Source organism: Tetrahymena thermophila (assembly GCF_000189635.1).
Source record: "Tetrahymena thermophila SB210 genomic scaffold scf_8254677, whole genome shotgun sequence".
NCBI classification, from domain to species: Eukaryota; Ciliophora; class Oligohymenophorea; order Hymenostomatida; family Tetrahymenidae; genus Tetrahymena; species Tetrahymena thermophila.
The window spans coordinates 41,991-68,366 of NW_002476443.1; the positions used below are offsets into that span (position 1 = coordinate 41,991).

At 23.6% G+C, this 26,376-nt stretch overlaps 8 protein-coding genes across 8 annotated transcripts; 3 read left to right on the forward strand and 5 right to left on the reverse strand. All coding sequences in view use genetic code 6, as the record gives it.

Annotated features, from left to right (window-relative positions):
• Window positions 1-1,144: 1,144 nt before the first annotated feature.
• On the reverse strand, window positions 1,145-2,477 carry TTHERM_01119430 (hypothetical protein). The gene is made up of 2 exons (XM_001013479.2): window positions 2,136-2,477; window positions 1,145-2,080 (listed from the first exon to the last, which is right to left on the reverse strand). The coding sequence occupies exons 1-2, from the start codon at window positions 2,416-2,418 to the stop codon at window positions 1,185-1,187; spliced, it is 1,179 nt and encodes a 392-aa protein (XP_001013479.2). The 5' UTR covers window positions 2,419-2,477; the 3' UTR covers window positions 1,145-1,184.
• Window positions 2,478-3,123: 646 nt separating this feature from the next.
• TTHERM_01119440 (rab-GTPase-TBC domain protein) lies at window positions 3,124-6,907 on the forward strand (the record flags this gene model as incomplete). The annotated part of the gene is made up of 3 exons (XM_001013480.2): window positions 3,124-5,763; window positions 5,822-5,944; window positions 6,003-6,907. Exons 1-3 carry the CDS (start codon window positions 3,165-3,167, stop codon window positions 6,905-6,907), a joined length of 3,627 nt encoding a protein of 1,208 aa, XP_001013480.2. The 5' UTR covers window positions 3,124-3,164.
• A 308-nt stretch (window positions 6,908-7,215) lies between these two features.
• Window positions 7,216-8,802, forward strand: TTHERM_01119460 (hypothetical protein; the record flags this gene model as incomplete). Its single annotated transcript, XM_001013481.2, has 8 exons — window positions 7,216-7,407; window positions 7,497-7,540; window positions 7,598-7,660; window positions 7,723-7,771; window positions 7,833-7,946; window positions 8,002-8,184; window positions 8,287-8,409; window positions 8,473-8,802. 8 exons carry the CDS (start codon window positions 7,216-7,218, stop codon window positions 8,800-8,802), a joined length of 1,098 nt encoding a protein of 365 aa, XP_001013481.2.
• Window positions 8,803-9,206: 404 nt separating this feature from the next.
• On the reverse strand, window positions 9,207-11,780 carry TTHERM_01119470 (translation initiation factor IF-2; the record flags this gene model as incomplete). Its single annotated transcript, XM_001013482.2, has 7 exons — window positions 9,207-9,439; window positions 9,495-10,026; window positions 10,090-10,177; window positions 10,239-10,399; window positions 10,461-10,670; window positions 10,722-10,967; window positions 11,034-11,780. 7 exons carry the CDS (start codon window positions 11,778-11,780, stop codon window positions 9,207-9,209), a joined length of 2,217 nt encoding a protein of 738 aa, XP_001013482.2.
• Window positions 11,781-13,024: 1,244 nt separating this feature from the next.
• On the forward strand, window positions 13,025-14,434 carry TTHERM_01119480 (hypothetical protein; the record flags this gene model as incomplete). Its single annotated transcript, XM_001013483.1, has 1 exon — window positions 13,025-14,434. The coding sequence occupies one exon, from the start codon at window positions 13,025-13,027 to the stop codon at window positions 14,432-14,434; it is 1,410 nt and encodes a 469-aa protein (XP_001013483.1).
• Window positions 14,435-15,065: 631 nt separating this feature from the next.
• TTHERM_01119490 (hypothetical protein) lies at window positions 15,066-16,638 on the reverse strand (the record flags this gene model as incomplete). Its single annotated transcript, XM_001013484.2, has 5 exons — window positions 15,066-15,300; window positions 15,368-16,005; window positions 16,112-16,253; window positions 16,309-16,408; window positions 16,506-16,638. 5 exons carry the CDS (start codon window positions 16,636-16,638, stop codon window positions 15,066-15,068), a joined length of 1,248 nt encoding a protein of 415 aa, XP_001013484.2.
• A 1,196-nt stretch (window positions 16,639-17,834) lies between these two features.
• Window positions 17,835-21,127, reverse strand: TTHERM_01119500 (transmembrane protein, putative; the record flags this gene model as incomplete). The annotated part of the gene is made up of 2 exons (XM_001013485.2): window positions 17,835-19,348; window positions 20,410-21,127. 2 exons carry the CDS (start codon window positions 21,125-21,127, stop codon window positions 17,835-17,837), a joined length of 2,232 nt encoding a protein of 743 aa, XP_001013485.2.
• A 1,207-nt stretch (window positions 21,128-22,334) lies between these two features.
• On the reverse strand, window positions 22,335-24,539 carry TTHERM_01119510 (hypothetical protein; the record flags this gene model as incomplete). Its single annotated transcript, XM_001013486.2, has 1 exon — window positions 22,335-24,539. The coding sequence occupies exon 1, from the start codon at window positions 24,492-24,494 to the stop codon at window positions 22,335-22,337; it is 2,160 nt and encodes a 719-aa protein (XP_001013486.1). The 5' UTR covers window positions 24,495-24,539.
• Between the last annotated feature and the right edge of the window lie 1,837 nt (window positions 24,540-26,376).

The following is a 26,376-nucleotide window of genomic DNA, read 5'->3' on the forward strand; positions in this document are numbered from 1 at the left end:
TTATCAAAATATACTTTTTATTTGTTAATTTAATCTAATCAAAGATCCTATCCACTAATCTAAAAATATGTGTTTACAGTGAAGCCTGTTAATGCAGTAACCTATAGAAAGGAATATTTTTTCCAAAATGCAAATATTTCCAACTTATTTACAGATTTTTTAATGAAAAAGTTAAATTTGGGACCAGAACTTTTGTGCTATTTTAACTAGCTCCAAATTTGACAGGTTTTACTGTACATTTTTGTGATAGCAATTAAATATAGAGCGAAAGCAAAAACACTAAAGATCTTTAAAGATATTTTGATTATCTGAAAAGAATATTCTTATCAAAATATCTTTTTAATTAATCAAAGTGCCTACTCACTGATCTACAAATATACTAACATCTTTTTTATTTAAAGCTAATTGATAATAGTAAAAATCAATAATAAAAGTAATATTATCTATTTCATTTATATTATAGAATTGCTACTTAAATGCAAATTAAAATATTTTCTATTTTTCCCTAAACAAAAAAAATTCCAAGCTAAATTATTCTTAATATAAAATAAACAGTTCTACTTACTTTATTAGTAACAATAAATTAATTTTATTTTAAAAGCTAAAACTAATTTTTGATGAAATCTTTTATTTGTTTTATAAAATAGTTTAATATATTTTTTTACTTTAATATAAGTACTTTTAAAGTGTATGTTTAACTATATTAAATATGTTTGTTTTATACTAAATTATTTGTAGCGCCATTTGTTAATTTGTATCGAATGATCATTTAGATTAATAGTAAAAAATATATAAAATTTAAAAGAAGCTTAAAAATATATGGTGTAAGTATTATTACTTATTTTAATTAGGGATAAATCAAATATACTTAAATCCCACATATTTTTACAAACTAAGTAACTTCGAGCTAAAATGAAAAGCTCGAAAAGTATTTTTTTAATTTAGATCCTACTATTTTTGAGGTTATAAGGTAATTAGCTTTCTTGCGAAATTAATACAAAATGAGTGGAAATAAATTTAAAGTTATAAATAGATAAAAATTGTACACAAAATAAATACATAGATACATTTAAACAATTTAAATTTTATTTTAAAGTTTTATTGAATGATATTTTATTGATATTAAAACTAAATAAAATGGAAAGGGGTCTACAATAAATTAGCGTAATTGCTACTTTAAAAGATCATAGTTTGATAATTGTAATTTTTTCAGGTAAACTATAATAATTCTTTGACTCTTGTTATAAGGCAAAGAGCACTGCTTGCTGGTTTTATATAAATTCTAAGAAATGATTGAATTTGTTAATATTTTCATTGTATTTATCTTACTCTAAAAAATATTCACAAGAGTCAATTAATAGCAGTGTTTAATAACTATTTTATTACTTTTTAATACAAGATGACAACTAATTAAAAAATTCTTAAATGCGATTAAGCTAGCTGATTTGACTGATTTCCCTTAAATTTAAATATCTAATTTTATATAATTTTTAGCTTTCTTCTTATCTTGAGTCATTTAGTTCAGCGTTTTATTTGTTGAACAGCGAAATTTGTTGTTTTATTAAGTATTTTAAGATTTAAAATTTTGTTTCTTACTATTGAGTTCCATTCGATTTGAATGATATAACTGCCCTATTTTTATCCAAAAATTAATAATCTGTACTTTTATCATTATGAGTTGAAGAATAAATCAGCCATTAATTAAATTTTTGGACTTAACTTTGTGCTTCTTGATCAAGATTAAGGTTAATAATTTCATGCAAATATGTCGATTTAGGTGTTTTATAAAATTTATTAAATCTTAGCAAGGAAGAATAATCAATCTGTATATCGAATAAGCTCATGTTTGTGCAGAGAAACATTTAATTATGAATATAAGCATCTTGATATGAAATTGAATCTATTTTAAATGCGATTAAGTTTTCCAAAATTTTAACATTAAGAATTGTGTTAGTGCAGAATATCTAATTTTATCTTATCAATTATCTCTTAAGGATTTCTTCTACATCCAAGACTGAAGGTAAAAAAACAAGATTTAAGCTATCAGAAACAAATGAAATATTTATCTTGACAACTTCACCTTTTTTGAAAATTTTGATTGTTTAAAATTATTTTTAATGATGAAATTATCTTACTAACTTCTAAAGTCTTCTTGATTATTTCTACTTCTGTGTATTTCTCTTATTCATCGTGATATGTAAAGGGATTAAGCTCTACATAAGAAGAAGAGTCTTCATCTGATAACATTACAATAAATTAGCTAATAATGTTATTTTTTCCACTCAAAGAACGCAAAATAAACTAACAACTTTTATGTTCTTCTATTTATTTTTTAACATTTGCATAATCCTTTTTGTTTAGTCTGAGATAGTTAAAAATTTGGTTTCTATCTAAAGTTTTTGAAGTAGAAATTATCATTATTATTTATGGATCTTAAAACAAATCTTTGCCTTTAAAAGCTATAAATTTAATTCTTTCTTAATGACTTTGATTAAGCTCTGCAAAGAAAAATAGAACTACAAACAATAAATCAAAAGAACTAAAAGCAAATTTCTTTACTTTCTTGTAATTTTGCAGAGAAAAAAAATTTTATCAATTAAAATATTTAAAAAATATAAAGAAAACAATTTTTCTTTCTTAATAAAAAATGAATTTATTTTCTTTTAAAATATTTAAATTATTTGGAAAAAAACTCAAAAACAAAGATGAATTTTGATAATTTAATCTCGAAGTAGCAGGGTGGCGAAGTGGAATCGCGTTGGGCTCATAACTCAAAGGTCGGAGGATCGAAACCTCTCTCTGCTATAACTTTTTTTATTCAAAATTTGCTTTATTTTACTTGCGGAAAAAAAATAAATAAGCAAATTTAAATAAATTAATAGAAATTGAATGCAATTTATATTTAATTTGTTCAGTATATTAAGAAAAGAATGAATTTGGCATTATTTGATTTTTGATTTAGTTTATCAAATTATTAATTTTTTTTGAAATTAAGGTTTTTGTTAAAAGAAATTTGTTTGTTAACGTTTAAAATCAAGAAATAAAGAAAGTAAAAGTGAATGAATAAATAAATAAACAAAGTAAATCAGTTTGATGTATTTGATTGAATTATTAAATTCAAAAGAAATTTGATTTATTTGACAGTATTGATTAATTATAGCTAAATGAATATGAATAAGAGTATCTAAAGCAAAAGCAACCCACGAACTCCAATAAATTAAAGGAAATATAGCTAACATTTCTATTTTTAAAATCCTGCTAGCTAGCAGAAAAATTGCGTGAGCGGCAACAATGATTAAAAGACTAAGGGTTTTAATAGCAACGAGGGACAGCATCTAGTTTGCGAATAATAAGAAAAGATGCATTAAATATAATTTAGTTCAAATAGCAGTAGCAATGACATCTTTTTTTCTTCAAAGAACAATAATCAATTAAATTTAGATTTGATGAATCATGAATTTGTTGATGAGGAAAATAAAATTAAATAGTCTTTTGTTTAAAATGCTGCATGTCTTCCTTAAAATTATTATGAAATAGCTTCATCGAAGTCATCTATGGTTTGTTTAACTACTCCTTAGAATCCTCAAAAGAGGCTTTAAAAGAATCCGTCAGCTATTTCTATTTATAATGACGCGGCGAACAAAAGCAACAATCCAACTGCTTAAAAGAACACTCAAGAGAATATCTTCAATCCGAAGAAACTCTAGAACAATATTTCAGCTAAAAATAGCAGTAATATTAGTGCTCTATCTTCTATAAATATATCAAATTACACTTCTGAATAAATACAAAAGAACAATAATATTAGTGTTGCTTAATTTTAATTGCAACCAAGTTAGGACTAAAACATACTTTTTAAAGAATTGATAGGCTTTTAACAATAAAAATCGAATGAGATAGATACAAAATTAAATGGGAACTATCCTCATTTTCAGTAGAATTTAATTCAAGCTAGTTCTATAGAAGCTGATGCGTTCTTGAAAAGACATTCCCCTATTCAATAGGAATTACCAAATAAAGGCTTAATGAATAATGGAGTATAAATGAACAGTGGAGGCTTAGACGGATAAGATTACTCTCAATTTTTAAAAGAAAACAAAAATAGCAGTAAAAATATGCTTAATATTTAGAAGAATTATTAACACAACGCTTCAAAGACGCCATAAAGAAAAATAAGCAACACTTCTAAGGTATCTCTGAATGCAACACCTTCCAATCAAAGCACAATATCATATGACAATCAAAAGAAAAAAAGTAGTTAAAAGAGCACTTTAAAGCTTATTCAAGACTCTAGCAGCTACAATAGTTATGTTCAGCAACAGAAGCAATAAAATTAATGTTTTTAAATAGAAAATCCTAATAATAAATTTTAATATATCAGCAATTAAGACTTTAAGCAATAATAATAAATAAATTAGCAGCAGAATCCACTTTAAATTCAATAAAAATACAACAATTTGTGTATTGCAAATTAAAAAAACAATAGCTCTTCTTAGCATATTAATCCAATGTCTTCAATATCGATTCAATCTTAGAATTCTCTAAGCTAAAACCAACTTATTTTTTAAAATTAGTTTGAACATTTCTAAATTGATCAAGGAAATAACAACAGTCAGCAGTTCGATAAGTAATTTTACTCAATAAACTAAAGATACTACGGTTTAAATAACGAATAATTGGACAAAGAAAACGTCATCCATTAACATGACAATGAAATAAAACATTCTTAAGATATTAATTAAGAAAAAGAAAATAAATTTTCAAGATTAAATTCATCTAAATCTACTAATTTACTTAATTATAAAAATAGCAATAATCAAGAAAATCCTTCTAATTTGTTTGATAAAAATAAATCAAATCACTTAAATCACCAAATTAAATTGTAAAATTAAAATGAAAATTAGCTTATTTAATAGCAAAAACCACCTGCAACTCAAGAAGAAGACTACTCAGTTCCTCAAGAATTGCAAAACTCCTTTTAAATGAATAAAAATATGAGCAAATTGAATGTGCTAACAACAATCAGAGCATCTGAAATAGACTTACTGAAAGGAAACGAAAAAACTAATCAATCTTAACTTAATACAACTAACGCAAATAGATATTCCATTTAAAACACAAGTCCAAGAGCAGACCAAGAGAAATCAGCTTCTTTTAGTCTAATGCAAAACAATATAAAATCCACATAAAATTTATTAAGAACGCAATCCAACTAGCTTAGTTTTTAAAATCATTCAAAAATGTAGCTCTACAAAGGAAAAGAAAACAGACGAGAGGGTTTGCTAAGCGCTTATCCTAGCAAATAATAATAATAATAATTTAATGGATAACAATAGACATAAATATATACTGGAAATGAGACTCAAAGACAATTTAATAACAGATAAAGCATAGATTCCTTCTTAGATGTTACGACTAAAAACATCCCTCAGACTTTCATCAGTTAAGAAAAATAAACAAAGCTCTCGATTTAACACAAAAATAAAAGTCACAGAAGAAATTGCAATTGCGATAATGACGAAAATATGATGGAATCTTGCTCTAAAGTCTATAGTTGGTTAGGAATAAACAAAGAATTATCTCAAGTCAACTCTACAATCTTCCTCTCATCAATGCCCTTGGACTTCGATCCTAAAATACAACTACAAATTTAAAAAGATGTGTTGAGAACTTATCAAAACTACGAATTCTTTTGGAATCCATAAATTCAGTAATCGATTTAAAATATTTTGTACAAATACATCAATCAATATCCCGAAGTTGGTAAGATTTTCTTCGCATTTTAATAGAAAAAATATTTATTCTTTATTAAATTAAAAAGGCTATGTTTAAGGAATGAATTTAATAGTAGGATATCTTATTTGGCATGCAGATGAAACCTATGCTTTTGAACTCCTTTCTAAAATATGCAGCATTCTCAATCTTAATGACTTACTCAAGCCAGGTATTTAAAAAAATAAATAAATCAATCAAAAGTGTTAACAAACAATGATTAATAAAAGGTTTCCCAGATTTGCAAAAGCACTTAAAAACAATTGAAGTTATTATGATTATAAACTGTCCCCAAATATATTAAATACTCAATAAATATGACTTGCACCCATCAATGTTTATCTCTGAGTGGATACTGGTCCTCCTCACAGATATTATTCCTCTCGAATACTCAGTAAATATGTTAAATTAAATAATTAATATTCGCTAAATCATTATATTTAATAAAAGCACCTAGTTTTGCAGGGAGTGTTTAAAGATGGCTGGATATTTTTTTACAGGACTATAATTAACTTAATAAAAATACTGCTTAGAAAATTAGAAAATTTAGAGGACTAAAGCGAAATACTTTACGTTCTCAAATCAGTTAGATCTAGATAAAAAGAATATCAAATTGACTGGAATAAGATACTTGTAGCATAAGAACCACATATAACTAACTAATTTATTGAAAATATACAAACCCATATAAAATCCAACGATATTAAATGAATATCAATATCCAAGCAAGCAAGCAATCAACTAACTAACATTCTAATAAATAATTAAAACTTAAAATTTTCTTTACAATTAATAAAATTAATAATCATCATCATCATCATAATAATAATAATTATAATAATATATCCTTAAAAAAATTTTAATCCGCTAATTCTAATTATTAAATTTATTCTATAGAGTTAAAAAGTAATTATTGTTTATATCTTAATATATCTCCTTATAATTTATTTTTCACTTTGCTCAACTCCAAATCATAATTAAAAAAACTCTTTGTGAATTTGATCTATAAATTAATTTAATTAAGATTAAACGAATTAAAAAATTTGCTATTATATTCTATTTACAAATATTAATAAATTTTATTTTTTTTTATTTTCTTTAAAACTTTCTTAATTATTAATAAAGATTATAATGATAACATAATAATCTATTATTAAAATTTTTTAAATTTAATAATAATTATTTTTTATATTTTATTTTTATTAATTTAAAATAAAATTTACTAAAAATATAATTTTTCAAATCAAACTAAAATATTTTTTCTAAAAATTTAATTTATTATTTTAAATTTTTAAATTAAAATTTGAAAAAAGAATGCTGGTCTTAATTGTAGATTAAAAATGAAGATTTAAAGCAAACTAGTTAGGATTAATTTGATTATTTGTTTGATTGTTTGATTGTTTGTTTATTTTAGTGCAACTTTTTGATTTGATTGCTTGGCCTATGATTGCCAATAAATCAAATAAGATTATTTTTGTTAAGATTTTAGATATAATATTTGGTTGCATTGGCTAATTCATTAATTAATTAATTATCTGCTTAATAAAATATAACTATCAATTGTCTTACATTTATTTAAATTACATCTATTTTTTAAAAGAAGATATGAAGAAATATTATTAGGATAATTAGGAAGTAAACCAAATTTTTAGATTTCGATTTGACCCAGAATTTCATTTTAATAGCATGATATTTATTTCAAGTTAAAGCCTTTTTTATAACAGAGTTAGGGACATAAATATTTTTAGAGACCTACTTCAGCTGATTAGTAAATTCTACATTATTTATCAACGTATTTCACATTAGATTATTTTTAAATCAAAAGAGAGCTCAGTGCTGTAAACAAAAGCTAGGAAGATAAAGAGAATAAAGATAAGCAATTGAGTTTGTAAATTGATAATAATTAGCAGTGCAACATTTTGAATTTAAAATATCATTAAATATATTTAGGCTATAAAAAAAGAATATTAGCTTTTTAAAATAAACATAGTCATCAAAGGTAGTTTACTTTATCTTACATCTATTTTTGTTTAGCAAAGACTTTAATGTAATCAATCTAGGTATTTTAAATCAGACCATCAACTAGCACATTCAGAAACAGTTAGCAGCACCATAGAGGAATCATTTAATCAGAATCCAACCACTTTAAAAGCAATTTTAGCGCATATGATAAGGTTTTTGCTGGTTATTTAGTCTTGATAAATTATAATTATGTTTTTTTACTTATAGGAGAAACTATTTGAGGAACTGCTACAACATAAAGAAAAAATAAAAGTACTCACTGATGAAAATTATAAAATAAAAACTGTGTTAATTAACAAAGACAGGGAACTCAAAAAATATGAAAAAGTTATTGAAGAATTATAAGCAAGTGGCAATTTAAAAAATTTGAACACGAAGTTTTCAACAGAAGTATAATCAATTGATTAAATAATCAATATTCCACTTAGAGAATATTAAATACAATGCTAAATATTCAATTCTTTAAATACTTATTTATATATTTATTATTAGAGTTTTCTTTACATCAATCTAAAGAAACAAATTAAAGAGCTCAACGATGAAGTCAAATTTAAAACAGAAGAAATCAATACAATGAAAAAGAATTCTAAATATACAAAATTCCTTGAAATCGAAGTAGATTATTACATAAATGCTTTAAATTTTTACTTATTTATTATTTACTATTAATAATTTTAGCAAGAGAAGAAATGTTTTGTTGATGAAACTATAAAAATGAGAGGAATTATTCAAAATTTATAGGAGTAGCTTTAAAGAAATATCGTTGCAAATGAAAGACTCTTCCAATTAGAAAACTAGTAAACAATCAATACAAATGTAATTTCTACTTTAAAGCAGAGCAACCAAGAATTAGAAGATCAGCTGAAAGATTGTAAAAATTAGCTCAAAAGCAGCAAAGAACAAATGGATAAACAAAATACTAAGATAAAATCGTTAAAAAACGAACTTAATAAATACAACGCAACTAGCATTAATAACCAAAACAAAGAAAAAGATAAAATCAAATGAGTTAGTTATTCTACATTTAACACTTAAATAAAATATATTTCTTATTAAAAATTAAACACATCTTATATTAAATTATTTTGTAATCTATATGTTTTAATAAAAGTATTAAAAAAAAAGTTAATAAATTAATAAAAAAATTATTTTTTAATTTTCTCATTTTTTTAACCATTTTGCATTTTTTTCAATAATAGCTTATAATATTATAGACTATGATGTTTTTGAAATTAAAAATATAGTCATGACAAAATAGATTTTAATTAAAATTGCATAAAATTTGGAAAGAAAAAATTTGGAAAGATTTAATATTGATTAAGAATTAGGAACAAGTGTATTATATAATTTAAGATATAAACAATATATTAATTATTAAAATAATTTAGGTTGTGAATAAACTTGGTTGTCGCTCACTCTTTTTCATAGGCTACGACAGTATCTCCTTCTTCGAAAGAATTAAATCTAAAGAAGATTATTCCGCATTCGCTGCCTTCTTTGATTTCTTCTACTTCTTTCTTAAAGTGTCTGAGATTAGCAATTTCTAAATCTTTTTCAATGATTTCGCCATCTCTTTCAATTCTATATAAATGTTTCTTATTTATTTTACCGCTTAAAACTTTGCATCCAGCAACGAATTGTGTTTCTTTTGATAATATTAAAATAACTAAATAATCTTTAGATGAAATCTTTATATTTACATGATTTAGATGCTTTGATTTCAATAACTGATTGGATTACAGCTTGACCTCTTTCTACTTCTTTTTCTTCTTCTTCAGCCTCTTCTGGACCTTGTTCCATCAGCAATTTAATATCATCAATTAAGGTGTAAATAATTTTGTGAGATTTAACTACAATTTTCTTTTATTTAACTAATTACTCTACATCCTTAGAGAGTTAGATATCCATACCCAATATCTTAGCATTAAATAATTCAGCGTCTCTAATATCAGCTTCTGTAACCTAACCAACAGTAGCGCTAATTATATTTAATTGAATATCTTCGTATGCTAACTTAGCCTTGATAATTTAAGACACCAAAGTTTCTTTTGTACCAAAATCGTTTGCCTTTATAATTAAATTAATACTATTTCCTACTTTAACATCTCCTACTAAATTAGCCATATACTACTTATTCTATTACAAATCTTATTTTAATTTTTATATTTTTTATTAAATATCATTCATCTCTGTTTCTGACTTAAAATCTATTTCTTCCAATTGTTTTATTTTCTTTTATTCATTTATTATTATAATTAAATTTCATTAAATTTTTATTCTAATCGTTAGAATTACGTCTAAAATTCTTGCCTCTACTTCGTTATATTTAGCTTCTGTGATTTCTCTGTTTCCAGAGAAGAATTTTCTTTTTTCTCTGACATTTCTTTAAATTAATTAATAAAATAATTCTTTTAAAATATTAATACAAAAATAATTAATTTTACTCAAATTTCAACTTAGATCCTGATCCTTAAATGAATTGTTCTTCTTGGCTATTGAGTTCTTCTTCATTTTTAATTCTTCTTTGGGAGATCACTTTAGCTTTGTTTTCTGACTCTAAAGCAAAAACTACGTCTCCAGATTAAGGCAATTCTTTAATTCCAGTCTTATTTTTTTTGTTTATTTTTAATATTAAATTGAATCTAAATTCAATATAAAAATATTACAATTTCAACTGCATATGAAGGAAAAGCCTGCTTAAGCATATTTTTTTTATCATCTTTTATTGATCTCACTTTGCAATAGTTATTTCCAATAATAATATGATCACCAACCTTTAATGTGCCTTTTTAGACAATAATTGTGCAACTTTTTTCATCATTGTCAACATCTCTTCTGCTTTCAATCACAACTCCTTCAGCTAAAGAATCGTAATCCTATATTAAATTTTCCATTAAATTCTATTTAAATTCCTTAATATTTTTTACTTCTTTCAATTCCATGAGTTCTGATTCGAATAAAATTAATTCCAACAGCAAGTCCATGTTTGTGCCATTTAAAGCAGAAATATGAACAACTGGAATGTTACCTCCAAATGGCTCTAAATCTAATTTCCCTTACTCCTTTAATTACTTTTCAACTAAATCAGGACGTGCTCCTGGAACATCAATTTTATTTATTGCAACTAAGATATGAACTTGATTCTAATGAGCTAACTTAATAACTTCTAGTGTCTTTTTTATCAGAAATTGTTGATTAAAATTATTATTTACACATTCAATATAAAACAAAAAATATACCTAAGGCTATATTCCTTCAATAGCAGATACAACCAAAATAATCATATCTGTTGAATTAGCTCCACGCACTCTCATATTTGAAAAAGCCTCGTGACCTGGAGTATCAATAAAAGTTATTCTTTACCCTTCAGGAGTTAAAACGTGAAATGCACCAATTTTTTGAGTTATACCTCCAAATTCACCTTTAGCAATTTAACTATTTCTTAAATAATCTAACAATGTTGTTTTGCCATGATCGACGTGACCCATAATGGTAACAACAGGCGATCTTTGCTTTATGTTCCCCTTTTCGTTCTTATGCTATATCTTTACATCATATTCTAAAGATATCAGATTTGCCTCCTTTAAACTAATTTTTTCAGGATTTATGCCCATTGATGTTAACTTTTAGAGTAATTTTTAACCATCAAAAGCAATAAATTCAGCCAATTGTTCTATGTTAACAAAATCTGTATTGACAACATAAGTTTGAATAATCTTCTTTACCCTATTTTGGTGCTATGGGTTTGAAATTAACTCAATCTAATTAAACTCCTCCTATAAATTCTTTTGTATTTGCTACCCCTTCGAAGCGTCATTTCCTAATTTAATAGAGTTCTTCAATATTTAAGGACGCTATTCTAAACTGCAAAATGGGCTTCGAGATTAAAATTATATATTTTGTATCAAAGAAAGTCTAGAATTTTGATGAATCTTTAGAGACGACTTAATAAATTAAAGTTTTTGCTTAAATATCTTGCCTAACATTCTTGTTTATTCGTTTTTATTTGTTTTTTGTTTGCTTGCTTGCTTTCTTGATAGAATTTTAACAAAATTAATAAATAAATCAATAGAAAAATTTTTATATTCAATATTTTTTTAATTTTCATAGAACTTTCTTTTTTTTATGTAGATATAATACAAATTTAGATTAAAGATACCAACAATATCTACTTTTCATTTAATTAAACGAATGCCTCTTAGTATATTAATCATATATTTTCAAAATAAAAAGGTGAGCTATTATATTATTCTCTCCTCACTAAGGCATCATCAATCAATCAAACAGATAAAAAAATTTATTAATAACTCTTTTTTCACCTTTAAAATAAAAAAATATTAATAATAATAAACTAATATAAATAATTTTAAAATACTATTTCAACTAACATGTTTAAGTTAATTATAGATATATGGATTTAATCAAAAAGAAAATAAATAAAAGCAATTTATATTCTTTTTATTTTATAAAACTTCTTATTTTTAAAAATTTCAAAAAAAACTAGATTTAAAATACCATCAATGTTTGCTTGCCTTTTCTTTATTAAATAAGATAAATTCAAAGAAGCTATTGTTGATTATTTTATGTTGGAAACCAAACCAACCATGAAAATTTTGCTATGATATTTGGTTTCTGCATACTTTAATTAGTATAATAGCATCATAAGATTATTTATGGATGATGACTCTGAAAAATTTATGAGATTTTAAAATTAAATTCTCCATTCATTTAAATTTTTTTTTCATATTCTTTTTTCATTAATATTGAGCCTTCCCTAAATATTTTAGAAAAATAACCTCCCTAAATTTATTAATAAATATTTTACTAGTTAGTAAGTTTTATAATTTATCATAACAATCAAGCCTAATAATCTCGAAAATAAAGCAATAAGCAAGGATACGATTATTTATCATATCTTTTTATTAAATATTTTTATTTTTATATGGTATTTTTATGAAATAAATTAAAAATATAATGATTTTAATTGTGTTTTTTTATATATTTAATAAAAGTTTTAAAAGTAACTTAGATTGTTTCCACACGTTCGTTGAAACTAATAAAGAATATCTTTATAAATCACTTTGGATAGAATATTTATTGATTTAATAATCAGAATAAATAGATAAGCAAACAATAATAAAATTTTAATCAATTTTATTACAAAAATTTTAGTTTGTTTTTAAATTATCAAATAAATAATAAATAAATAAATAATTATTTTAATAAGAATATGTATTCGGAATATTTAAAAGATAAGCTGGATGATCCGTTTTGGAAGGACATTCTGAATGGTTCATATGAAAGCATTTAGTCGAATTTAGACATGCTTAAGAGCGAGATTTAGAAGAACAGATTTGAGATGAAGTAGCAAATAAGTGCAAATTTAAATGATTATGTGAAGAGTTAAGAATCAGCTATAAAATTAACACAAGAATTAAACAGAATTAGGGTTAGTAGCAAAGCAGAGCAGTTTAAAAAGTAGATCAAATTATTTAAAATAGTTAATGCTAATAGTGAAGGAGCAGACGCTAATACTGCTACTTAAAAAAGCCAGGTCTAGGATTAATAGGAAGGAGGCAAAGCTATTTTATTACAAAGCTAGAGTTTGTTTGAAAAATTCAAGAGATGCTAATAGGAAAATGATTACATGGAAATATTTGAAGTTGAAAGTGTAATTTAAAGGTGTTTAAAGGCAGAAGATTATGAAGAACTTAGCAAACTTCTTTTTTGGCTTGAAAAATTAATTTTAAAAAATAAAGATAATGCAAGTCTACATAAAATATTCTCAGAGATTATGAAGAAATATAGAAAAGTTTTGTGCAACATACTCTTTTAGAATTACAATAAGTCCAAGAAGGATAAATTGAAGAAATTTTTTATAGATTTTGGCAAAAATTTAAAATCTTAGAAAGATTCTTATTTGTTTGAGATATTTTAGGCACATTTTGCAAAGAAATTTAAGCAGATCTTTGAAAAAAATAAAACTCAGCTTGTTCAAATTAATCATATAGCAAATATATTTGATATATATGGAAAATCGCTAAATAAAAGTGTCTTATTTGTATAAGAAATCAATGAAAGCTTAAAAGAAAAAGAGCAAATTAAAATTCTTTAGTTTGTCAACAAATTTAGAAAAAATCTTATTGATTTAATAGACAAAGTTAGGAATAACAAATTGAATGAAATTAAAATAAGGATAGCCTAATTTTAGGAGCCTCTCAAAACTCATTTAAGACTCGGATCAGTAGACTAGCTTTAAATTTCATTGCAGACCAAAGTATTTTTAATTAAAGCTAAAGCTTTCTTGAGATATCGCAACAGATTTTTAATCACTTTGGGTGAGCTTAAAGTTATTGAAAATGAATAAGAAATGTTCAACGAAATGGTCAAAAACTCTGAAGGAATTCAAGTCTTATTGAATATGATTAAAGTCTACAGATTCTTATTACAAACAAATAGAATTAATGAGTAGAAAATAGATGAATATGTTTCCTAATTTATTGAACATGTTAGCAAAGAAATATAAAACCTAATATAAATTTACTACAACACAGAAGATTTAAAATAAACAGCAGAAGAATTAGATAATAAAAGAAAAATATTAATAGAAATGCTTTTCAAACAAAGAAAAAATTTTTGAAAAAATACATCAATTATTTTTTATTGTAAATATTCCAAATAATTTATTTATTTTATCAAGTAAAATATATTTATTCATAATTAATTTTTATCTAACTTTCTAAATTTCTACCTTCGATTTCATAAATTAAATAAATATTATACATAAGTTAATAAAAAAGCAAATTAATTTTTTTTATTTGTTGTATATCAAATTAAAAAGCGCTTTAAATTCAATATCAACGAGTCCAATAAAAAATATAATGAAAACTTAATTAAATAATTAATATAAATTCATTTAGAAGCGAAATACAAAATATCCAAAAAATTAGCAAAAAAAATTGTTATAATTTTCATATTCAAGTTTTTAAGCTTAAAATAAGAAGCAATATTTAAGAAAGAAATAATAATAGATATTATAATTTATAAAACTTGATATAAACAGAACTATATAGATTTTTATAAAAATGATATTAATAAATTACGAAAATTGCTTATTTAATTTTTAAAAGCAAGGATTTATTTATTTAAATAAATTAATTTCAAGAATTAATAATTAGAGCTTTTTTTAGAAATTCTAAAAAGCCTAATGCTTTATTTATTCTTATTAGTTTTATTTGATGCTAAATTTTAATTTTAAAAATAAAATATTTTCATTAATTTTATTATTAAGCGTGATTTTGATATAATAACAAATTTAGTAGAGAGGGTATTTCCAAAATATTAATGCAAGAAACTTCTTCAAATTCTTCTTAACCTGCAAAGTGTTTTAGTTTTAAATTTAACCTCTTAGAGATAAAGTTTCCATAACTTCTTAGCTTTAATAAATCTCCATCTTGCATTTGCAAAGTTATTTGAGATTTTGTGTTATCATTTATGCTTTCAATTCTATTTTTATTAATTACAATTTCAATTTAAAAATGTTAATTTATTTTTTTTTCATTTGATAATTTACTTTATATTTTTAAAGTTGATTGTTTTCTCTAAATAGCTAAGACCTGCATCAATTAAACTTATTATATCTTCTTCTAGATTTTAAGCATCAGTTTCAGAAATAACTTCTATTTTTAGATCTTACATTCCATTTAGATTTTTATTATAAACTAGAGTAAAAACTAAAATTTTGAACTTCTCTTAAAAATTAATTCTTGTTTAGATCAGTTGTAGCAAACCAGGAATGCTTGAGTCAAGACAAAAATATTCTTTTTCTTCTGCATTAGTTTCAACAAATTTATATTCTTCGTTGAATATCATATTAATTGGATATTCACATTTTTAAAAATTGTAAAAACTGTTATCAAAAATTTAAAAGCCTTAGTTATTGAATATTTGAACTGTGAACTTTTTGAGGTATTAAAACTATTGCAATAACCTGGAATCATCAGGTCTAAATGCCTTTAGTTGTCCTTAAATATCTACAAGCATCTCTCCTGATTAAGCTAATAAAGGAATATTAGAATTTATTACATCTTAATGTGGCATTTAAATTGCCGATAAATTATGATTTTCAACATATTTTTTAAGTTTAAGTAAACTTGTCTGTTTCTAAGAATTCAAATCATATTTTTTGTTTTCTAAAAGAAAATAAAGTTCCTATTTATTTTATATTTAAATGAAGCTTTATTTATTTATTTATTTAGAAAGTTCTTTCATTTATTATTCAAAAATAAATTTATCATTAAATTCATTGAGCATTTACATAAAGTTCATTCTTTAAAATTTGGATGGCCTTTGTTGATTTATTCATATTTTCTAGATTATTTTTTTGACTTTTATGCACTTGACCTATTCTCCTAGCAGTTTTCTCCATGTCTAAAGTTCTACTCATCTAATACTAAGCTCTCCATTAATAAAATATAATTAAAAAAAATGTTTTATCTTCTAATTAGATATTACAGCGAAGGATAATCCTTATGTGCGGTTTACATGAGTTCATAATCCTTTTAAATATTTTTCATTTTGTTATACTTCTTGAGAAAATCATCAATATTCTTTGCTTAATTATTTTTGTGTAATTAATAAGATAAAAATGATAAAATATGCTAGTCATTCTTAAAAATTTAGTGTGAAAGTAACTCTTTATAAATTCATACTTTGAGGAGAGTTTATGATAATCTTTTGCTATTCAACCTCTTTAGCGAGAGTATCTAAATCTACTTTCTATTTAAGCTTTATAAAGTAACTCAAGCAGCTTCTGTAACAATATTTATTAACAAAACTTATCATTTATTATCAATCTTTTCGTATATTGAATTATTAACATAATGAATGAAAGATTAGATATATATAAATTAATCAATAATCGATATCTATCAATTATTTTTTGATCTCATTACAAATAAATAAATGCAAATATAATTAATTAATAAATAAATGCTATTTTTTAGCTATTAAAATGAATGAAAAATCTATTAAATTTGCCCAATTTTCAATTAAATTCTAAATTGTATTTCCATAATTAAATTTTTTTCTTCTAATTTTTGATGATCTTTAAATATAAAAGATATTAACATCTTATTCTACTTGTTTTTGTTGTAAGTAAGTTTTCTAAATAAATTCATTTAATCTAATTTGTATGCATTAATTTATGTTATTCACTTTTTATTAATGAGTTTAATTTTAATTCTAATTATAAATTATTACTTTTTGGTGATAAAATTTAAGAAATTTCATCAAATCTTTCATGATTTTAAAGTTTAATTTTAGCTATTTATCAAAGCATTTAAAAAATGAGATAGAATTATATTAAAATTATAATTTTATCAATAATTATTGTATTAAGTAAGTTAATAATATTTTTTACATGTTCTTTTTTATTACTTTAACAGAAAACATATAAACTATTAAAATTTACTTCTTTATTCTGTATTATAAAGATAGATTAAAAGTTACTAAAAGAGAATCTAATCTTACTTTTTTAGATTTATAACATATTTTAATTATCGTTTAAATATACATGATGTATAGATAGTTAGATAGATAATTAGTTATTTAGATATGTAAAGATAGATAGATAGATAAATAAATAAATAAATAAATAAATAAATAAATAGGTAATTAGAATATATGTAGATAGATAAATATAAATGTATTCTTAGATATACACATATATACATAGATAGATGATATATTGGTAGTTAAATAAATTTATAAATAATAAAATAGATAGATAGATAGATTAATAAGTTGATAGATGAAATTACTAATGTATGGATAGATAAATAGAGAGAATTTCATACATATTAATTTTGGATTGTATATATTTACATGAGATTGTTTTAGATTGGTTTAGTTAGTAATTTTGATGTTTTTGTTTATGAAATAACTATCTTGAGTATTATGTTTAATAATGTTGATTGAATATATCTTGAAAGTTTGGATAAGCTTCATAAAATATGATTTTAAAGGAAATAATTTTATTTTCACTGGTCTACTGTGATGTAGCCGTCATCTTACAATTTTTACAAGAAATTTTAGGTGAATTACTTCTGTTTGTATTTACTTAAAAGGTCTGTTTTTTTATCAACTTTTTTGATGAGGTGATTAATTAATTTTCTCTTAAATTCTGACCTGTTTTTAAATTCGATGAAGTTAGGGTTGTCAATTTTGACTTCAACGTTCACCTATCCTTGCTGGAGAAGATTTATTTCTTTTAAGTCGTTTTCGAATTCGTTTTCTAGGTTGTTAATTTTATGGTTGGTAAAGCTTGACTATTTTGCTGCTTCCAATTTTTCTTAGTTGCAGGTTTCTACGAAGTTTTACACTTCTTTTTGCATTTCTATTTTGTTGAGAAGCATTTGTAACTTATTCGCTTTCGCGAATTGTTTGTTTTCTCTCAGTTTATTAATACGTTGTTACAAGATTTCAGCTTGAGATTAAACTTTAATCTGAGCTTTTCTGTCTTAATAAGGATTTGAGGACATTGATTTAGATTATCTTTGAAGAAGTTAGTTCCTCTTTTATTGCTATTAATAATACTACTATTACTGTGTATTTTACAAGCCAGATTATGATTTAGGAGTTTTTATTTAATAGGCTTCGACAGAGCTGTTAAATGGAGTAAACTTAGCAGATAAATTTCTGCTTATTTATTTTGTTTGAGTGTCTGTTCCTGATTTCACATCAGTTGAAATCTAAGAAAGTTCAATAGGATTTTTTTGTGGTGTAAATAAAGCAGAGTTAGCTGTTAAGTTTTTAAATTAGACTTTTTGAGAATGTGATCTGTGTAAAGTAGAATTAGGAACTGAGTAATTGCTTTAAGTTAAGAAAAACTGTTGCCCATTCTAAGATTGTTGAGTGTTCAGGTTGAAAGATTTTTTTGTAGATATTCTAGAATCAAATATATTAGGTGCAGATTCATGAGTTTTGTTCTAAGAGAATAATTCCTTAAGTTTTTAGTGGCATTTTTCTTATTCAGTTTGAACAAAATGCAAAGGAATCTATCTGGGCATACTTCTTTAGATTTCCTCTTACATTTTTGCGTATTCAGGTGAAATCAACCGCTGAAAAACGTTTACTTTCTCACTTGGAGGTTTGACACTTTCTTTGTTTCTGACAAATTTCTCTGGATCGAACTGAGGATCCTTAACTAAATAAATAATTAATAAAAGAAACAAACAAATTTGACTTAGTAATGTAAAAAAATAAATAAATAATCCAATTTTACTTGCATTCAAAATAGCTTTTTTGTTATTCTCAGCCATTTAATTGTATAATTTTTCTGTTTATTCATTTTTCTTCTTGAAAGATGTCATATTAAATTTATTTCTAGCAGCATCAATATCAATATTATCAAGCTAAGTCTTTTTAAAAATTTTAATCATATTTTTTTAATTTTCTTCTTCTTCATCTTCAATCAGCTCTTGCAGCATTTCTAAAGCCTTAACTTTAGGTATTGATTCTAGACCGTCATCCTAAGTACCGTACTGTATTTCTTCTATAATAAATTAAAAATTACATTAAAACTAATTCAAGCCATAATTAATTAATTATTATTATTATTATTTTAAATTCAAACTCTATTTAATTTTTATTCTCAATTCAAATGGTATTTAATAATTATTCTAAATTTAAACACTATTCAAAAAATATTATGACTATTGAAAACTTTTAGCTCAACAATATTTATCAAATACAAAAAAATTAGTTTAATCTATTTTATCATTTTTTTATTTTGAGAGTTCTAAAATTTGCTAATTTTTAGTGGAATTACTTAATATTTAAAAAAGGAAATTCCTTTTTATTTTAAATAAAAAAGATAGCTTTAAACTAAAATAAGTGAATAAGAATGCTGGTTTGATTATCTTTATTTTTGATTTGTTTTTTATTAATCAATGTGCATATATTATTTTTAATGAATCATTATATTTAAAATACCATTGCATTTGATTTGATAAAAATAAATCAATTATTTTATTCTGCTATAAAGCAAGCAACGAGGGATAGATGTATAAAATTTTTATTAAGTATTCTCTAAAATATTTTTGAAATAAATTTATAGGGTATATTTTGGTTATCTTTAAAGAAATTATCCATCTGACCCTCTTAACAATTAATTAGATTATTTGAATAAAAGGTCTTAATTTATTCAATAGTTTTTTTGCTTCATTTAAATTTAACTATTCTTTTTGTTAATTATTCTCTTTCAGTTTCTTTTTAATATTTATCTGCCTATTTAAAATGCTATCTTTATAAAAAGTTTATTTAGTGCCTCATTAATCTCAATAAGTTTGAATTATAAATCATACTCAAATAAACTGAATTAAATAACATTTGTTATTGATTAAAATAATGTTTTATATTCTTATTTTGCTATGTTTTTGTTATTTTAAATGAAATTTTTGATTGGAAATACATTTAATTTTGTGCAGATAAGCAATTCAAATTATTATTTTATTTTATATTGCTTTTGAACCAGTTTTCTTAGAATAAAAGTAATGCTTCGATTTGTAAAAATCTATATTGATAAATTAATAGATAAATAAATGCATTTATCACCTTCTTTCATAGAGAGAATTTTGCCGAGAGTTAAGTTTCTGCTTTGACAAATGATATTCATGAATTTGTTAACTTTTTCGTTGTCTTCTAATCCTTGCATGGTTTGCTAATCCTTTTTGATTTTTCTTTGAATTTTAGCCATATCTGCATGTCTACTTTTTAGGTCGTTTAGCTTATCTTTTAAAGATATTTTTTTGAAATCTCTGAACAATTCCTATAAGTTATTCTGATCGAGATTATTAGCAACCAATATGTTCAAAGTCTATTCAATGTCACTTCTCTCTTTTCTTCCTTTTGCCTACTTAAGAATTTTATTTTCCTCAGAAACAACTGCAAAGTCATCAGTGTATTCATTTTATTTCATTCTGATCATAACTTCTTGATAAAATGGATCTTATCTTTCTTTTTCTTCATCCTTTTTGAGCTATTCCAAATTTACTTCTTCTTGAACCTAAGAACTTTCTTCATTATCTTTTTGAGCTCCACTTGCTTGTCCGTTAGCCTTTCTAACCATAATATTAATTCCCTTTTATAACTATTGATGCGATAAATTCTTTCCTTCTCTTTCACGAGTGTTGCTGACTTTTTTATTTATGTACATGATCATATTCTTCGACCTGTACTCATTGAAATTAGAGTTGTCGTACCTCAAAGAGTGAGGCTAAACAGTCTTCCTAAGTAAATATCCCGTATAACCTAAATTAGTGTTTGAGGACATTGCTAAAAGCTAATATTATTGTGTTACTCCTTATATTTTATTTGTAAGTCAATCGGTTTTCCTTTATTTATTGATTGATAGAAGACTAAAAACAAACAAATAATCAAATAATAAAGTAAATTAATTAATGTTTCAATTTTAATAAATTAAACTAAAGGTATTTTTTATAAATATATTCAGCATATCATCAAAATTGTTTCTTTATTTATTTATTTGATTCATTTATTGTTTGGCGTAAAATAATTAATCAATTAATTAATTAATTAAATAAATAAATGTCAGAAGTTTTTCAAAGTAAAATTTTTAACTCGTTTTGTGTTAAATGAATTAAAAAATTTTCCATATTTTCAGAGCTTTTTTAAGCTAACATGATTATCTAAATAATTAAATTAATATTTTAAGTGCTGGCCAATATTAATCTTTTAGCTGAAAGGTATTTTGCTTAACAAATTAATTGCTATTAAACAAATTAGCTAAATAATTTTTAACTTTTAATCAAAATTCGAAATTTATTAACAAATCAAATTTAAAGCAACCAAAAAATATAACAAAACCTAAGCCACAAACAATTTCATTTCAACTTATCAAAAGTAAATTGAAAAAATTAAATTTATTTATATTTTTTAAGAATTTTTTACAATTTTTATATCAAATTAAATATAAAAATACTTGAGAAAAAATGATCAAAAATGATCAAAAAACTGATTAATTTAATTAATTTCTATTTTTCACTTAAAATAAAAAATATTTTAACAAAAATTAAATGATTTAATTGACAAATTTGTTTTTGTTTTAATAAAATTTTAATTAACATTTTTAAATATAATTTTTGTAATTTGTTTTAAACTATCCTTTTCTTTTTATTTATCTTTATGGTTTTTAATCTGTTTTTAGCTTTTATTAAAATTATTTTTTTGATTTGATTTATTTGTTAAATATTTGTTGGCTTAAATGTGTTTTTATTTGGGCTAATTTTAAACGAAATAAATTTATTATTGAAAACAAATTTTTAGAAAAAGCTTTTATTGATGTTGTTTTTTTTGTTTTGTTATTTTTTTCGTGTTGATTTATTTTATTTTTTGTTGAGTTTTTTTTGGAGCAATAAGAGGGCTTATTTTGTAATGAGAAGAAGGGGAAATAATTGATAAGGAATATAAATTTAATATAAATAATAACTATAATGTGGAGGATATAATAATATACAATTTCATTCAATTTTATTATTTTTTTTTTGGTTTTATATTTATAAATTTTTTAAAGATGGTTGTTAAATTTGTTGTTATTGTTGTTGTGGTTGTTGTTAGGGATAGTTTAAAATTTATGGTGTTTTAGAGATAAAATTAGTTGATGCTGAGGGGTAGTTAGTAGTTTCGTGAGATTGTTTGGTGGAAAAGGTTAAGACTTATTATTATTGTTGTTATTCAGATTATTGGCCTTTATATTTAGATTTGGATTATTGAGTAATTAATTTATCAATTTAGTCTTTAGTGTAGGTATATTGTAGTATATTTTATGTTGGATTATAACAAGATGAAACTGATTTCAAGTTGCCATCTGAGTTTTTGGGTGAAAATAATTAAATTTAATGGTTGGAGTGGTCTACGAAGTTGACGTAATTGCAATTATTGTTGTTGTTGTTAATGGAAAATGAAGAATTTGTGCTTCCTTTTTTGCTTGAGGGATTAAAAATTTACTTACTCTTTAGGGAGAGATTCGGAGACAGGACTTCAAATTAGTGCTTTGTGATTTTTTCTTTTTCGAAGGTCTCGTCGAACTCTTCTGTCATAGTAAAGGTATTTTTATGAAATTCGTTGTGTTTGAAATGATTTTTGTTGTTGTTGTTGAATTCAGATTTGGTTTTATTGGGAATTCCGTTTTTATTTTTGAGATGGAAACTGTTGATGAGCTGGGTTTCATTAATTTTTTTTTCAATTTTGTTGAAGCTGTTTAGAGTGCTACGGTTAGTTTCAAGGATGTTTTCTTCCAAGATAGGTAGAAATGTTTGAGGTAATTGTTTTTTGTCGTCTCTTTGAGTTTGCTAGGGAGAGTGGGAATCAGATTCAATTGAGGCGTTGCTTAAGATGATCAAGTAGTCCTGCTGCTAATTATATAAAATGTTTTCTTTACTACTGGGAATATGTTTGTCAATCAAATTTTAAGTGATATTGTCAATTTATTATTGTTAAGATAGTACATCGGAAGTAGAATTGTGACTTGTATCTTGTATGCCGTGAGACTGCATAAATGAATAAGGCACAAGCTGCGAGTTATTTTAATCCTTATTGTTATTTTATTTAGCTCTCGAAGAAGTTAAATCATAGCTAAATTCTTTGCTTTGATTTTATTACTATAAATTTTAGCCACTAATGGCACCTCCTTAGTGGTTAGAGAGAAATCTTCTACGACTTGAATTCGGAAGTTGCTCACACGAGCCATTCCGATTAGAGGCAAACGTTTGATTTATATGGTTGTTGCAAAATGACGCCGCGTTATAACTTCCTTTGTGACTTGGTTTATTAAAAATTTGCTCCTTTTTCATTCTAAGCTAAGGCTCTCTTGTTCTAAATTGGTATTTGGTAACTTCTGCTTTAGTAAACTCTCCTGTCTCATCGATAGTATCGTCGCAGTCCTCGTAATCGTCAATTTCAGATTTAACCAAATTGATGTTGTTCTGCGACAAGCCGAAACGAGATATCTAGTTAATTTGTCCAACCTCCAGCCTATTATTTGTATTTGGAAAGAAGCTTGAAGGCTAATTGTGATTGATACTCATAGAATTTTTATCTTTAAAATAAGCAGTCTGCACTGAACAGTTGCCATTCGCGTGCTTGCTCTTATCCATATTATTAATTTATAAATCTAATAGTCTGTTTGTGTCGATAAGGTTATCATCCTAATCAGCAAGTTGTATCTCTGTATTTACTTTCTTTTTGTCTAAATCCAAATCAATATTTGAATTTGGATATTGCGATTTAATCGAAGCCTCTCCGTTTATTTATATGTTGACCTGCAAATCTGAATGAGTTTGCGGTTTCGGCGAAATAATCGAAAAGCTCTTAGCTATTTTTCTATTGTTTATCAAATTATTAATTCCTGAATTTTTATCAGCAGAATCGCTATTTTTTATTGTTTGTGCTAAATAAATCAGTTCATCGTTCATCTAAATAGGTCGCGATACATCCAATTCAATTTACTCTTTTTCTTCTATGTATTTCTTCTGCTATTCCAGCTATTCGCGAGCAATCCTATTCTCTTATTCCATTTGCTATTGATACTGTAGCTGTTTCTGATAAAGTCCGCCCTTCCTCAGGTAAGACTGCGTCAAAAACAAGCTCTTATCGTTATTCAAATCGTCGAAGTTTTTCATATCCTATTATTATTGTTATTTTAGAAATTATGCTTTTGTAAACAAAAAAGCGAAAAACTTAATTATTACAAAACAAATAACTCTATTTATTAATTATCAAATAATTATCATTAATACTTTCATTCACAACTCATTCACCTACTATATACATATTTATTCACTTAAATTATTGATTATTTCTTTCACTCATATGTCCATACATACATACATAATTCATTTATTCCTCAAAAAAAAACAAATCAAATCAAATCAAATCTGTGATTATACAATTCACATTGATTTTACAAATGGATTAAAAATATAATAGTATTACATTCTCCTTAGATTGATATTTTGCTTGATTTTCCAGCTCACCTCATCATGATAAAAGATTTTACCCTCAAACAAACTCGCAACACCAACATCAATCAATTCCAACAAAACTTTACTCCACAAGTTGAGAAATATATAAATAAATAAATTGTCAAACATTAAATATCTCTCAATTAATTTATCTACAAACGAAACAATAAACTATTTACAAATAAAATTTACTCCTTTTAAATCAAATAAATATTTTTCACTAAATCAGCCCTTCCTGATTAAATCGCTTTTTCGTATTAATTAATTAATTTATTAATTAATAAATTATCATTATAATTTTCATTTGTATTTATATTTAATTAATTAAAAAAAAGCTAATGTTGGTACTTTCAAATTATTCAAAGCTTTTGCTTATATTTCTAATTTATATTTTTTAATCAGATTAACTCAATAAGCATTAACTCATTTTTATCTATAAAATTCTTCTATCATATTTTTTCTCAAATTCAATAATTAAATGAATGAATGAATAAATATCCTCAGTCATAAATTTGACTTTTCTTTTCTTTTCTTTTATTTATTTAAAAAGTCTTTACATTTTTATATTAATTTTTATTTGTATTTATTTATCTATTTCAATTTAATGTTTTTTATTCAGTAACTCATTTGCATTAATTTCAATTTCTATAAAATTTGATTTAAAAACTTCAAAATACTTTTTATTCGCAATTTTTTTGACTCTTCTCCATTTTTTTCTTTTTTATAATTTTCTTAAAATCCTTCATTTATATATTTTTTTCTTTATCTTTGATATTTTCTTTGAAAATTTACTAAAATACGAATAAAGTCTTCAATTAAATTTGATTTTCTTTCATTAATTTCTTGTAAATTTCATTTTAAAATTTACAATTTTTACTGATTGAATCGACCATATTTACATTTATTGTTATTTTTTCTATTATATTTTTATAATAAATTTCTTAATTTAAAGATTTATTTTTAGTAAGAAAAGAAATTGATGTGTTTGTTTACTTTTAATTAAAAAGTTCATTCACATTTTTAATAATTTTTATTTTTTGCGCATTTGATTTTAATTACACATTTATTTTACATTTTCATAGACATATCTAATTAATCTTTTTTGACAATACTTTAGTAATATTTTTTAATTTAATCAAAATCATTTTGATTAAAATCATAGTTTGATATCTATCTTATAAATAGATTAATATCAAAAAATATAAAGACTTTACTGAGCAAATAAAAACATCAGTAAATTAAAACGCATTAATGCTGATTGATTTAATTTATATGGTTTTAATTACTTTGCTTACTTAAAATTCTCTTTCTATTTAATTTAAAATTATTATAAAATACCAATAATCTTATGAGTTTAATTTCAGTAAAATACTTCTAAAAAATAATAAGTTGGTCTAATACAAAATTTATTTAATACTGAGTAAATAAATAAATATATTTATACGCATTTAAGCTGATTGATTTAATTTATCGATATTAATTTGTTTGCTTACTTAATTTTCTCTTTGTAATTAAATTTCATTTAAAAAATGATTACAGA